The 14314-nt window shown below is 46.1% G+C and overlaps 1 protein-coding gene across 1 annotated transcript in view; it reads right to left on the bottom strand.

Annotated features, from left to right (window-relative positions):
- The window catches only part of NEK10 (NIMA related kinase 10), a 171800-nt gene that overhangs the window by 33571 nt on the left and 123915 nt on the right, over nt 1-14314 (bottom strand). The window contains exons 29-31 of the mRNA XM_074945638.1: nt 8521-8569; nt 1670-1707; nt 1413-1553 (exon numbers count right to left, since the gene is read on the bottom strand). Coding sequence (XP_074801739.1) covers nt 1413-1553; nt 1670-1707; nt 8521-8569 — 228 coding nt within the window. The remainder of the gene's footprint in view (nt 1-1412; nt 1554-1669; nt 1708-8520; nt 8570-14314) is intronic.

The following is a 14314-nucleotide window of genomic DNA, read 5'->3' as shown; positions in this document are numbered from 1 at the left end:
AGTATACGAAACCCCTGATTTCTGGACTCCACAATGAAAAGTTAACTGTCTTTCATTAATTAAAGAGCACTATGCATCTACCTTTTGAACCATAGTGGCATAATAATTTATTTGTGCTCCATGGAAAAATATTAATTCAAACTTTAAGGATCAGTAGAAAAAATATTGCTGACCAAGCTTTAGACCATTTTAAAAGACTAAAGCACACAACTATATATTATGTCTTCTGCAAACAAAAATTGATTCACAGAAAGTCAGAAGATACAATTGATTTAACACTGGCACGATTCTTATTTTCACATAGGCCCCTCTACACTGTTCTGCCTGCCAGAATAGTATAAAGGGGGTTTAATATACATCAGATTTAAAGTTCTATAATTCCTACATGACAAATCAATTGCAACTTCTGACTTTCTAATGTTGCACATTTACAAGTCATATACATTATCACTTCTGGATCTTAAATAAAGAGCTTAGTCATCAGCAGACTGTCAGTATGGATCCATGCTCTCAGGAGATTAGATAATAGTAGCAAAATTCTGAGGAAAACTTATTAAATAAGATTATACAACTGCTCTCCCCGACTGGGCATCTGATCTGGAAACCAACTCAAGAGCATAAATACATATATTGAAATCCAGGGAGCAGACAAATATCTCTGCAATGGAGGTATTTCTAAGACATGCTTTAGAGTCTACTTTAGACCTATGCCCTAAAACCTAATGGGAGATATCAGTGTTCTCTTTAATTTACCCTGAGGGCAGTTGTGTTGCCTCACAGACCATTATGATTTTGAGACATTCTGGCTGGATACAGGGTGCATTCACAGAGTTTGTATATCTCTAATTACAACACTTTCAGGAAAACAATAGTAACTGTTGTAATTGGGCAATAGTTTGTGTTTTGTATTGTGTAATTAAAATTCCCAAAACAGACATAATAACCAAAAAGCTGTGAAACAACAGTTACTATATGTACATGAAAGAGTTTCTATGAAGAGCAGTATTCCAATTGCTCAAAATAATTCTCTTTCAAATACAACTGAATTTAGGTGACAATGTACATTATGAAATATCAGCACCGAAGCATAGAGTATTTAAATCATATCAATGAGAATAAAAAGCATCTGAAACTACAAGACTGCTTCACCAAGGATGATATATGTGCAAACATACTGTAACTTACAAAGACTGTATGCAGCACGACCTACTCAGGAGAAATTCCTCACTGCATTAAATGGAAATTTGCGCTGGTAAAGGCATGCTAAAATAGAGCCCTGAAGAATTTTCTTGGAATTCATATTTTTAAAGTGTTTCCTTCAGGATCACTCACATACTGTGTTTCTGTCTCATACAGAATTTTGTGCTCTCCTATCATTTGTTTGACTTCAAAATGTTACTGTTGAGTACTACCATGATCTTTTAGGTTGCGAAGAACCACAGCTGGAAGGCCATAAGACTGCCACCCTGTCACTAACGATGCCTCTATTTTCTTAACGTTGGCCCTGAACATGAGCGTAGGTACTCTCAGAAGCAGATCAAGAGGCAGCAAAGCTGAAGAAATAAAAGAGGGAGATACGGTATATGCAACTAAAACAAACTTTAAAAGAACTTGGAAATAGTAAAATTTAATTTCAGTGCAAGTCTGGTTGTCATAAACATGTAATTACCTGGCCTTGGTCTTGATCCTAGGCATCCAATATGATCTCTATAAAACAGAAGTAGGTTTGATAGTGTCTTGTTTCAAATCATAAAGATTCCAGGGGAAATAAAATGTCCCTTGCTCCCATCACGTGCCCCCTCATGATCTCCTACCTCCCATCCCTTTGCCCCAATATTTGGCACAGTCCAGCAGCTTCAGCTACATGACCCAGAATCAACATTTTAAAATAATTTTGAACTCTGCACTGTATACATATGAAAATATCTCTCTGCAAATGACCCTGGCCATAGTCATAGGTAAAGAAAATTAGGGTTGTGAGGGGCACAAGATTAAACAATTGTGATACAGCACGGCCAGAGGGCAGCAGGAGAGTGTTGTGGTTTTTTTTAAACAGAAAAGAATTTTATTTGTGTAACACTTACAAAAAATCACCAAAAAGGATAAAGCAAAACTATGCAACAAAACAAAAGCAAACACAAGGTATAACAGCAGCCTTCAGGAAGGAGAAGTGTTCAGGCTAGCCTGGGCCCAGAGCACGGGGGCTTCCTCGACACTCGTGGTCTTCCACCCTCCTGAGTTACCTGGTGGCCTAGAGCGGGGGGGCTTCCTCGACACTCATGGTCTTCCACCCCCTCGAGTTACCTAGTGCCATGCCCAGTGTCACCGATTATTCCTCTCCTGAGTGTGCCTGACAAGATGGGCATGGCTGCGGGGTGAGCGGGTTGGGGGTGGGTGGGGATGTACACCACGTGTGATAGGACCCCTCCTAGGTGACAATGATGATGGTATCCACAGCGGCAAAGGCTGGGGCTGGGGTCTCTCTCTCTTCCCCTCAATCAAAGAGTCAGATGGAGGGAACCGGACGGGGTCACCGAGCAGAGAACCTCGGACAGCGCCCACCGCTCCTCGAAGGCGTCAAGAGAGTCGGTGGACGCCGCCCAGAGGAACTCTGCCCGGATACGTGAATGTACTGAGGATTGGAAAACGGCCCCACAATCACAGGACGCTTCATTAGCCAACCTCCTCTCTCTGGTTTTATAAATGGTTATTTTAGCTAGGGCTAGGAGGAGGTTAACCAGGAGATCTCGCGATTTTGTGGGGCCACGGATGGGGAGTGTGTAGATAAAAAGGTGAGGGGGAAAGTGTAGCCAAAAGCTTAATAAAATATTCGTGAGGAGCCGGAAAAGGGGCTGCAGCCTGGCACACTCTAAATGTATGTGCGCCAGGGTTTCCCTCACATTGCAAAAAGGGCAAGTATCCGGGATGGGGGTGAACCGTGCCAAAAACACTCCCGTTTTCACGGGCATGTTGCTCACAGCTCCGTGAAGGAGCCGCCAACTAATGTCCCCGACAGGCCTCGGGACCAAGGTGGAATACAGGCTGGCCCACTGTTGCGATTTCCGGGTTATTCCCTGGTGGGGCTCTTGGTGCAGCCACGTGGTCCGCTGAGGCGGGCAGGCAGGGTGCAGACCACCGACGGGGCGTCTGCCAGGCTAAAGTTATTAGGTCCGTCTCAAGCCTTGGGGCAGAAGAGAATGGTGGAGGGAAAATTGCAGCTCCTAATGGGTCACGGCAGGAAAATGCAAAGGCTGCTCCTTGGGGGGGATCCACAAAAAACGGGAAGGAAATAACCCCAGGGGCAGCAATAGCATTGCAGGAGGAGGTGGATTGGGCAGGGACAGGGGTGGGGGCAGAGACGAGGCTTCAGGAGGCAAGCAGCTAAAAGAAGGTGCCTTCTGAGCAGGGTCGAGGGTTAAGGGGTAAGGGACGGGGCTCCCAGTGGCGCTAGGCGCTGGCTCCGTGGTGGTCTTGGCGGCCATGGCATCAGGTGGTGGACCACCTTCTGCAGGGTGCTCGCCCGGGAAGGCAGTTAGGGGGAGGGAGCATGGGGAAAGGGGGACTGGGGTAAGGTTGCCCAGATCGAGGCCAGCTGGCAGTACGTCATTCTCTCCCTGGGTGACCAGGGTCAAACCTAGGGCCTTGATCTCCTCATACATGGAGGAGAGGTCATCTTCTGCCACCCCGGGGGGCTCCCCTCTGGCGCCCGCTACGATGGTCGTTTCGGGATTCGCGGGGGGTTCGGGTGATATTCAGGCAGAAGGGGCTTCCTCAGGGGTCTCGGAGGGGAGGGTCTCCCGTGGAGGGGAGATTCTACCTTCCAGTGCTATTTTGTCTTCCCCTCCCGACACCGGCGGCTGGATCTCACTCGTGGGCATAGCGGAAGGCTCAGTGTCAGTGCCTCCCTTCCTGGTCTTCCGGGGGGCCTCCGCATCGGATGGGTGCAGTGGAGCTCGAGCCTTCCGCTTGCCTCGCTTTCCCTGGACTAGGGTCCAGCCCTCCATAGCATCGTCTGGGGGCTGGTTAGCAGGGGTCGTGTCGGGGGGCAGAGGCGATGGTTCAGGGGCTCGGGGGGGTAACGGTGAGGCAACATGAGGGGGGGGCGGTTCTCCTTGGGGCGGGCCCTCTCCTATGCCTGGTAATATCTTTGCTGCACCCTCCTCCATAGGCTCTGCTGGATCGTTAACAGCAAGGGCGGGGCTCCCTCGCTCGTCTGGGCGTTGTAGGGGAGGTGTCTCTTGGGCCTGGGCAGGAGCAGCGGTGGATCGAGCGGGAGGAGAGGTGGTTTCAGATCTCGGGCGGCCAGGGGCGTCGGCAACGACGGAGCTGATGTCCTGCTGGGTCTCGGGGGTCTCGGGTGCCCCTCCCCGCCGGGCCAAGGGGCAGTCTCTCCGGACATGCCCCGCTGATCGGCAGAGGTAGCACCGGGCCTCTCCTGTGGAATAGTAGACCCGATAGCGGGCTCCCTGGTAGGGGACTAGGAAGGACCCCTCGAGCGCCTCTCCGTCACGTGCTGCCGGCAGTGGTAGAAACTGCACTTGCCGGCAGAAAAAAAGGACGTGACGGAGGGTGGGGTCCTTGCAGCCCAACGGGAGAGGGCTGATGACAGAAACGGGTTTCCCCAGGGTGGAGAGAGTGGGTAACAGGGTGGCATTGGGTAGAAAAGGAGGGATGGAGGTCAGGACTAGACGGACGCCCAGGTCTTCTAGCGGCTCCAGGGAGACAAACACCCCCCCCACCGCTAGGCCCTTCTCCACCGCCACCTGGGCGGCAGCCTCCGATGCTAAGAAAAAGACGACCTTCCCGTACATTTTGGAGGTCGCCACAATAGCTGTGGGTCCTACCACCCTCGCCAACGCCTGCATGTATGTCTCCACGTGGGGCGAGGCGGGCACCAGGAGGCAACGGACGCCACGCTTCCTGGTCATGGTGGGAAAGGGGCCTCGGCCACTATTGATGGTAGCGGAGGCGGTGGGTGGGCGAGATGATGAGGCGGCAGGTGGGGGGGGGGCTGCCACCACCCGGGCATACGCCCTGGGGGCCGGGGGAGGGACGCTCACAGAGCTGGTGGAGGGAACAGCGGGGAGGGACGCCATGGTCGATGATGAGGCCGCAGCGGTGGGGGCAGCTTCTGCCATGGAGGGCTTGGTGGTTGTGGCGGGGCCCTTCCCCTTCTTCGTACCCTGGCCTTTCCGGCTAACCGGGCGGCCTTTCCTAGAATCTGCGGGGGCGGTGGGCGTAGCAGCGGTAATAGTCGCCCCGGTGCCTCCGTCTGCCGATGCCCCAACGGGGGCGGTGGCAGGTGTTTTGGCAGCAGTGGTGGGGAGGGGGGCTTGGGGGTTGGGCAGGGGGGTAGGTGGGGGAGGGGCAACTGAGGTTGTTAGAGGGGCCTCACCCCTCTCACTCCCCGCCATCGTGAGCAGGGAGAGACGGGGGGATACCAGAAGGAGGAGGGGGCAGGGGGAAGCAGATTAACCACTTCTCCCTGTTGGGCTGCAGGCAGGGGGGGGCCAAATGAGTCGGACTGGACAGGGGAAGGAAACAGGAGTTGGGGTCAGGTGGTAGGGGCAAACTGTGGGGTGGGCAGTCCGGGGGTGGGGGGGGAATGCGGACCCACACGCGTTTATCCAAAGAGTCTCGTTTGGTCGGCTGTTGCGTCTGGTCCGGATGACGTAATTCAAAGCAAGCAGTTGAGTCTAGAGGCAGATGGCAGGTTGCCAGCAGGGACGGACGGCGGGGGGGCCGTGACGGTTGTAGTAGTGTTGGGGGGGGCACCGATGGATCGGGGGCAGCTCCGTGCCACACCCCCTGTGCCCCTACAAATGCAGTTAAGACACAGTCAAACTCCCCCCACACGAGAGTAAAGTTCAAAAGTTACTCAGTCTTATGGCCCCCTCCACAATGATTTGTAGCTTCCCCGGGCGATGTCTTTGTCAGCTGTCTTCTCTCCCGGTCTTTGTGGAGCAATCCAAAAATGCCAAGCAGATAAGAAGACGATTAATTACAGATCCACAAACAAACAGCAAAACGGCTGGGTCTGGGGGCTTCCATTCCCCTCCTCCAGGGAGCGGGTCGGCAGTCCTCCCCCCCTCCTCCGGGGGTTGCAGCTGAAGCAATAGCAGCGTCCGAGGGCAGGTGTGGGGGGGCTGGCAGGCAAGCTGGCAGCCGACCAGTACTCGAACGGCAGCAAAAAAACCCCAACAAAACGAAGAAAAAGAAAAAGTGTCTGGCCCGGTTGGGCGGGGGAACTGAAGCAGGGGCAAAAAGCAAGGAAAGTCCAGGCCAGAGGGCAGCAGGAGAGTGCTAGAAGGGAGCCTTATTCCCTGTAGAGGGAAGAAAGTTTGCTCTAAATTAATTAAAGCACCTGAAGCCAGTCACATGATAAAAACCCACTGCTTCAATCAGACAAGAGGAGGAGTTGGAGCAGAGAGCAGTTTGGAGAAGCAGAGTGGATTGGCGTTGGAGCGGAGAGCAGAGTGGATTAGCGTTGGAGCGGAGAGCAGTTTGGAGGAGCGGAGAGCAGTTTGGAGGCGTTGGAGCAGAGTGGATTGGCGTTGGAGCGGAGAGCAGTTTGGAGGAGCAGAGAGCAGTTTGGAGGACTTGAAACAGAGTGGATTGGTGTTGGGGCAGAGAGCAGTTTGGAGGAGCAGAGAGCAGTTTGGAAGCGTTGGAGCAAAGAGCAGTTTGGAGGACTTGAAACAGAGTGGATTGGCGTTGGAGCAAAGAGCAGTTTGGAGGACTTGGAGCAGAGTGGATTGGCATTGGAGCGGAGAGCAGTTTGGAGGAGCAGAGAGCAGTTTGGAGGTGTTGGAGCAGAGTGGATTGGTGTTGGGGCGGAGAGCAGTTCGGAGGGAAGCAGAGGAGAGTTTGGAAAGGTGCTGCAGTGGGCTAAGAAGACTAAGACCCTAGGTAAAGGGACACCTGGTTTGTGCAGAGGGAGGGCAGGAAGCCCCACAAGCTGAAAGGCAGAAGAGGGAAGTAGCCCGGGGAAGGAACTGCTAGTTCTAGTAGTTTACCACTATCCCTAGGGCCCCTGGGCGGGGACCCAGAGTAGAGGGCTGGCCTGGGTCCCTCCCTTTCCACTCCCCTCCTCTAGGACACTAGTGGGGCAGTTAATACCCCAGTTCAGGGGCAAGAAATGGTGCCCTGAAACACACACACACACACACACACACACACACACACACCCCCCCAAGAAGAGAAAGCATGAGACCCATCATAGTAGTGCCGGCAATTTGCCACACAATGTTGAAAGAAACAACATATTGCACCTGCCTCTGTAAGGTGCATGTACCACTGTGCAGAGCTTTTCTCTGATCTGGTCCAAAACAAAAAAGACCCACAAAACCACAAAAAGAGGTTGACTTGCTTCAGCAGGGTGAAAAAACAACAATCCTTAATTGACAAAGTTTCTGGCAAGTAGTAGACAGGACTGACAACCAAAATCACGAGTCAGGTTCCAATATAATCATGAGACTGGTTTAAAAAGCATGAGTGTTTTTATACAATAATACATTTAAGGTTCTATTTATTTGCCTTCAACATGCAGCAAAGGAGTGTTAGATCCAGATCTTCAGTGTATAAAACCTTCCTTTATCCACTAAACTATTGAAACCTTTTTCCTCAGTATAGGTCAACACACTTTATAAAGGCGGGTAAGTATTATTAGCCCCACTTTACCTATGGTGACTATAAGGAACAGAAAATTTGCATTGATGGCATTCTTCTCTAGTGGATAAAAGGTATTAGTTGATCTGAGTCTACTCCAGTCTAACAAAGACTTTGTATGTGATCTTGAGCAAATTGCATAACCTCAGTTATTCCATTGTAAAAGGGTGGTAACAATGTTGGCCTAAGAGTGGTGTGATGCCTCACTAAAAAGGACTGTGAAGGTCTATGTACTATTAAGGTCGGTTAACAAAGATGGGGGAATAGTATTCAAGACCTCTTGGTACCCCTCCTGGTGCTCATTCCTCCCTAGACCAAGAAGGCATTTATATGTTGACAGCAACCGGAGAATCTATTTGACCATATCATGGATTTCCCAAAACATTTATCTAATTTTGTAAAGAAGCACTAGCTAGTTTAGAGTAGTTCAAAGGACAAGACATTTGTGTGCACAGTTAAATACACACATGCATATTTTTCCCACCAAAAATATGCTTTGTTCAAAATATTTTGCAGAAATAAAAAAATGTATTTTTCTACCAGCTCTAGTTAGCACTGACATAAAGGTGTCCAGTCATAAAACTGCACTTGTTTAACTAAATCAATTTAATGTCATACCTTTCGTTAAACTGGTGCAACTTCTGTGCATAGACAATCCATAACAGTATGTTGACAGAGTTTTTACCTCAAGTTAATTGATCCTCAACTAGCTTGAGGTAATTAAAACATTTGCAGACACTCCACAAACGTTTCATCCAGGACAACTAGGAAAAATTATTTGTGGAATATCCACACTGGAATTCAAAATAACGATCACCAAATCTGATTTTTAAAACCTAAAATTGTACATACCTTGTCTGAGGTTGTCTTTCAGAAGCACTGAAACTTCGTTTAATTATACCTGAAACAAATGCACAACGGCTATATTCTCTGTAGTAAAAGAATCTTATAGAAATATAGTCAATTTCCCAGCAGGTATATTGTGCCAAAATCTTAAACCCCACCATCCCCTAAGAACTAAATCTAAACTTCAAAATTGCAAGCATTGTACAAAGAGTCAGTGATCTCGAATAACACATTTAAGTACTGAGTCCCCTTGTGATGCACCAAGGATCTTCCTGCATCATAACCAAGATCTCACTACCACAAAGATTGATGTATATGTTGGATCACTCACTTGCTTAAAACTAAGCATGTATGAAAGTCTTTGCAAGACTGGGGCCTTAATGTATCTTTTTCCCTGCAGAAAGAGTACTATTTTTCAGAGATAAAATTTTGAGTTTTCATGGCACAATATAAAATATCATAAACATATATTTAATGCTCTATATAATTCTAGAAATGTCTTAGTACACAACAGCAGAAAATAAATACAAAACTTAAAAATTGCCACTAATTTTTAGCTTTTTACTTTGGGCCAAATTCTCTCACTCTTGTGTATGTGAACAGTACCTTACTTCTCAAATAGTCCCACTGATTTAAAGACATAGCAGCTAAGCTGCAATGAAGTTAACTGACTTGCTCACAATTATGCAGTGAATCAGTAGGAGAGCTAGAACAGAACTCAGTGTATCTGTTCTCTAACCACTGGACCGAGCAGTCTCCTAATCAATGCTAGGACATTCATTCACATAGTTCCCCAATGCATCGGGGGTGGGGTGGGGGGGATCCTTCATAATCTTTACTATTTATTCACTTATAAGCCATGACAGAAAAGATTTCTGTACAACTATTCTATTGATGATAACTTATCTACTGCTCCGCAAACCATTTTAATTCTAACTGTGTTTAGACCACTGCCTCTTGCCCCCATTTTGTGTGGGAAGGCAGAATGTGTCTGTACATTCAGATCAAAGAAATATTTCATCCTATCAAAGGTCATCTTAATAGCAGAAACTAAACAGGTCTTCACCATTTTTCCTTTGCATATTCATAGTATATTCTATCCTTGTCTGTGGTACCTATCTTTCCGCTATTGGTAGTAACAATGAAAGTATTATCGTCGACTGGGAACAGCAGTGTTTAATTACTCAGAATTGGACAACACTGTACTAAAACTTATTGTGCCAGATCTTACACTAGTTTTCCCACCATTGCCAGTGCTGGTGGAGCTGCATCAGTACGAGAGCAAAAGTATGAGATTTCAGAAAAGGCCCATCCTTCAAAACTGAATAAACTTCCAAGTGACTTGAATCCTTTTCCATGAGGCTCAAGCACATGTCAAGACGTGAGGCCTTGTCTACACTGCCACTTTACAGCGCTGAAACTTTCTCACTCAGGAAAAAAAACAGCCCTCTGAGTGATGCAAGCTTCAGCACTGAAGTGTAGTGTAGACAGTGCACCAGCACTGGTAGCTACTCCCCTCGTAAGGGTGGGTTTTCTTACAGTGCTGGGAGAGCTCTCTCCCAGCGCTGGTGCTGCAACTACACAGCCACGTTCCTGCACTGCCGCGGCAGTGCTTTAACGTTACTCGTGAAGACATACCCTTAAAATGTGCTACATTATAGTCTCTACAGTTTTCTTCCCTTTTCAAGATTCCCTGGCAATAATGAAAAGATCGTGAAGGAGATTGTCATCTATCATGTGGAGCTCAGTTTAAGATAAATTATAAAAGAAACCATTCATCTTTTATTTAGGTCAGGGCTGACGATAAAAAAGTCATACCTCTCTCTTGTTTTCCCTGTTACTATTGTACAGCAAAACAGGTACACCTACTGCATGGCACTTGGCTCAAAGAATAGGTAAATGATGCAACTACAAATGGGCTAGATTCTCTTCGATGAGTCAAGAAATAAAATATAGAATATTTTGGCTGCAAATGGATTTAATAGTGAGATTTAAGACAGAGAAGAGAGTTTCCACAGAACAAATCAACATCCACTGGGCCCTGATTTGGTTTAGGCCTTTGGGCACTACTGACATACAAATAACATCAACAGGAGAGCCATGAAACTCAGTACCATGTGATGTTTACAGGACATTTTGACAATCATTATATCATGGCTCCTGATAAGGGAGTTTAGAGTGCTCACTGTCTCAAACACATCCTTGTGAAATGTAAAAACTTTGAGTGGGGCTCTTTGGAGTTGCAAATGGCTCCCTTTTTGTTTATGGAAGCAAACACAATAATATCAATTCAAGGGTGGTAGTGTAGTTTTAATTGACACTGGGATCACATAGCTTGGGTAAGGATTTTGGATAATAGCTTCAAGACATGGCTGTAACAGAGTATAATGGGTTTGAGGAATATATAAGAACAAATAAGCTCCTAGAGCAGTATCAGACACCATTTGGCAAGAGACCTCGTTTTGAACACAGAGCTGCTTGATGGAGTTCTGAAAGAGCAGTGTTAACTCAGAGGAGCCAGCTGCCCCTTCTCAAGAACGTACATACTTCCAAATTATACTAGATATACAGAATCCTATCCCTGTGTCAAATACATTGTCTCCCAATCAGGAAATAGCTTCCTTCCATAGTCAAACCAGAAGCTGACTCATCATATTTGACCTGCCAATCTTGTGACTTATGAATATACTGTTGCATGATATTTCACACCAAAGAGCCTGTCTCTATACACTCATAAGTACCTGGCATACATGTAATAGAGACAGTTCCTGAATCACATACCAAGATTGGGGAAATACTTTTTAGTACCAAAGAAACAGAAGTAGTGATGCAGGTCACTAAACAATAGCTATTATCCAGTGGCCCTGTTGTGGTTAACAATAATAATTTGAATTAGAGTACCACATAAAGTCCTCAGCCGAGACTGGGGTCCCTTTGTGATAGACACTGTATAAACGCACAGTAAGTGTTTATACAGTGATTAGCACAAGGAGGCACCTCACATTTAGGCACAACAATAATACAAATAAATAAATACTACTACTAATAATACTAGCAGTAATAGATTGTAAGCTCTCCAGAGGAGGAACTGTCTCAAACAGACAAGCCAGACAAAGGATGAGAGAGGAAACAGAAGCACAGACAGGTGAAGGACTTGCCCAAGGTCACACAGCAGGAATGGAACTCAGATTCCCTGATAAGGCCATACTTTCTCTTTCCCATAGAAGTCTCCTTGGATTTTGTAGCCCCTAGGGCAAGCTTGGCTTTATTATATTTACTGCCTTGCCTTCATTATATTCAGCAAGGAATGCAAGGAATCTACAGGCCTGTATCCTGTAACACATTGGCTTCAGCAGTTAGCATAAGGCTTGAGGCCTATGAACTTTGACACAGATAAATGACCTAATGGTCACCCCTAAGTTTTGCGGAACAGAGTGTGAGGGGGAATTTTGCCCATAATGACATCAGCCAACACCAGCTTTTGGATAGAATGCCTGCAAATGTCTGAACACAGGAGTGCCATGGCAACAAGTTGAAGTACTTGATAATAAGCTGAGATCATTAAGAAACTAATCTATAGGAGAATGACCCCTAACATTAGTAGCCTGAGGAAATACAAATAAGGAAGAGGGCAGAACCCCCTACTGAATATGTATTAGACATAGTGGTATCCGTGTAACATTTTATAAAAGCTGTATCCCAGCTGGGGGGGGGGAGGAGGGAGGGAGAGATGTAGCCCTTGGGAGGTGCCGGAATGATTGCAACTGGTAATGATGAGGAAGATAATGGCTAACAATTTAAGTTCATCTGCAAGTGATGGTGAGAGTATATGAATGTTCAGATGTACATTCTGTATTATCTCTGTCCACCTTACTGGTTAGAGTGTTTGTGACTGTGCTAAATGTATTAATAAATTATTGTAAATATAGAAGAGTTTCTATAGTGTGAGTGTTGCAACTGTGCACATCGGAGTGTGCACAACTATATTGTAATTTTAGTAATACTGGGCCTGATCTTGGGTCAAGAACCTGTCAACCCTCAAAGTGATAACTGGGAATTCTTAAGTAATCAAAATAATTTATACATAATCTGTAGATCAGGCTACAGTTTGAATGGGGACAATGGTGTTGTGTGGGGAAAATATGGTTTAGTCCAAATGGCTTGTAAATTGAGGGCATGTCTACACAGGGACGCTCGGAGAAGTTAAGGAGAACCAACTAAAAGTGAAAAGTCAATGGGCATAAATTAAAGTGTGTTAATCCCACCTCCACCCGTGTTGAAGCTCTTAATCAGAAGTAAAGTGGTCTTACTTGTTTGCTATATATTAATCCTCCTTGGAGGAGGATTAAGGCACAGGTAACTAAGGCTACTTTACTCCTGAACCAGAACATCCACCTGGGTGGGGGGTAATGTGCTTTAATTTATGCACGTTGACTTCTGACCTTTAGTTGATTTGTCTTAACTTCCCTAGTGTCCCCAGGTAGACAAGCCATGAGTGTTGAGACACATTTCTTAGGGCCTGTCCACATCTGAAATACTACAGCAGCACAGCTGCAGCTGCTGTAACACATCAGTATAGACTCTACCTATACCGATGGAAGAGGTTATCTTGTCGGTGTAGGTAATCCACTTTCCCAAGAGGCAGTAGAGCTAGAGTAATGGAAGAATTTTTCCATCAACCTAGCACTGTCTACACCAGGGGTTAGGTCAGTATAGCTACATCTTTTACGGGTATGGATTTGTCGACAGTGTAGACCAGCTGTTAGTTTATGGTAGTCTGAAGGCAAAAGAAATAAATATCATCCAGAGACTAGATTCACAGAAGAATGTAGGTACCTAATTACCACTTTACATGCCTAAACCCCAAAATCAGGCTCCACTGGGTTTCACAGAAGTCCAGTAAGTGTGCCCCTGAACCTGCAAGTGCCTAAACTCATTTGGCATCTAAATTTTTGCAGTAAATGTTCCATAGGCACCTATGTTTCTGCTTCTGGGTATCTGCTGCTGCCCCAACCAAGGGGTCCAGAGCCTAAGTCCCAGAGTGATTCATGAACCATGGAAAATAGGAGTTGCTCTGCCAAACTTGCCTGCAGGATCCAATCTGAAAAGCCTACTCAGAGTTCACCTACTGGATTGGGCCCCTATAAATGAGCTTGCACAAAATAGTTGGAGCTGGGAAGAGGACTCCCTCATAACTTTTAGGGGAAGTGTCTAGGCCAGATCCTTTGATTTTTACCAGTCCCTCTACTATGAAAATTTCTATTAATTCTGTGAGGTCTTTTAAGAAAATCAGTGGGGCACCAGGAAAGTTACTATGATTGCCATCTTTAATTGGAGATTTAATTCAAAGGAATATTTAAGGATTTAGTTTCAGGACTCACATGAACATCAGTAAAAGTCATATAAATAAATTCTAGTGCACAGTTTTTAAAATTTTCCCCTTGCAGTAGTCTGACCATCTTCTTGCCTCTGCTTACAACTTGTAATATCAAGTGAAGATATTGTGACAAGGAGAGAAGACTATAAAAAATAGGAAGAGAGAATGTTTTGCTTTGCTTTGCTTTTCTGTCTGGTAGTGTCTTTTAAAAAATGCCTCTTAAAACTAACTGGACTGAAAGGAAAATTAAATCAGCACTCATATAAGAATCATTGGTGTGCCTGAGGGAGGGGAAAACAATAATAGTATTTGTTTTTTTTAAATGCTTTTTCTAATATCTTCTCAGTAGCAAGGTCAAATTAACCAAATTATATATAATAGTTTTTATAAGCTTTTTAAAAGTTATTCTAGTTGATCCTGGGC

The sequence above is a fragment of the Natator depressus genome, chromosome 2 (assembly GCF_965152275.1).
Source record: "Natator depressus isolate rNatDep1 chromosome 2, rNatDep2.hap1, whole genome shotgun sequence".
NCBI lineage: Eukaryota > Metazoa > Chordata > Testudines > Cheloniidae > Natator > Natator depressus.
This window is presented reverse-complemented; position numbering and strand designations above follow the sequence as displayed.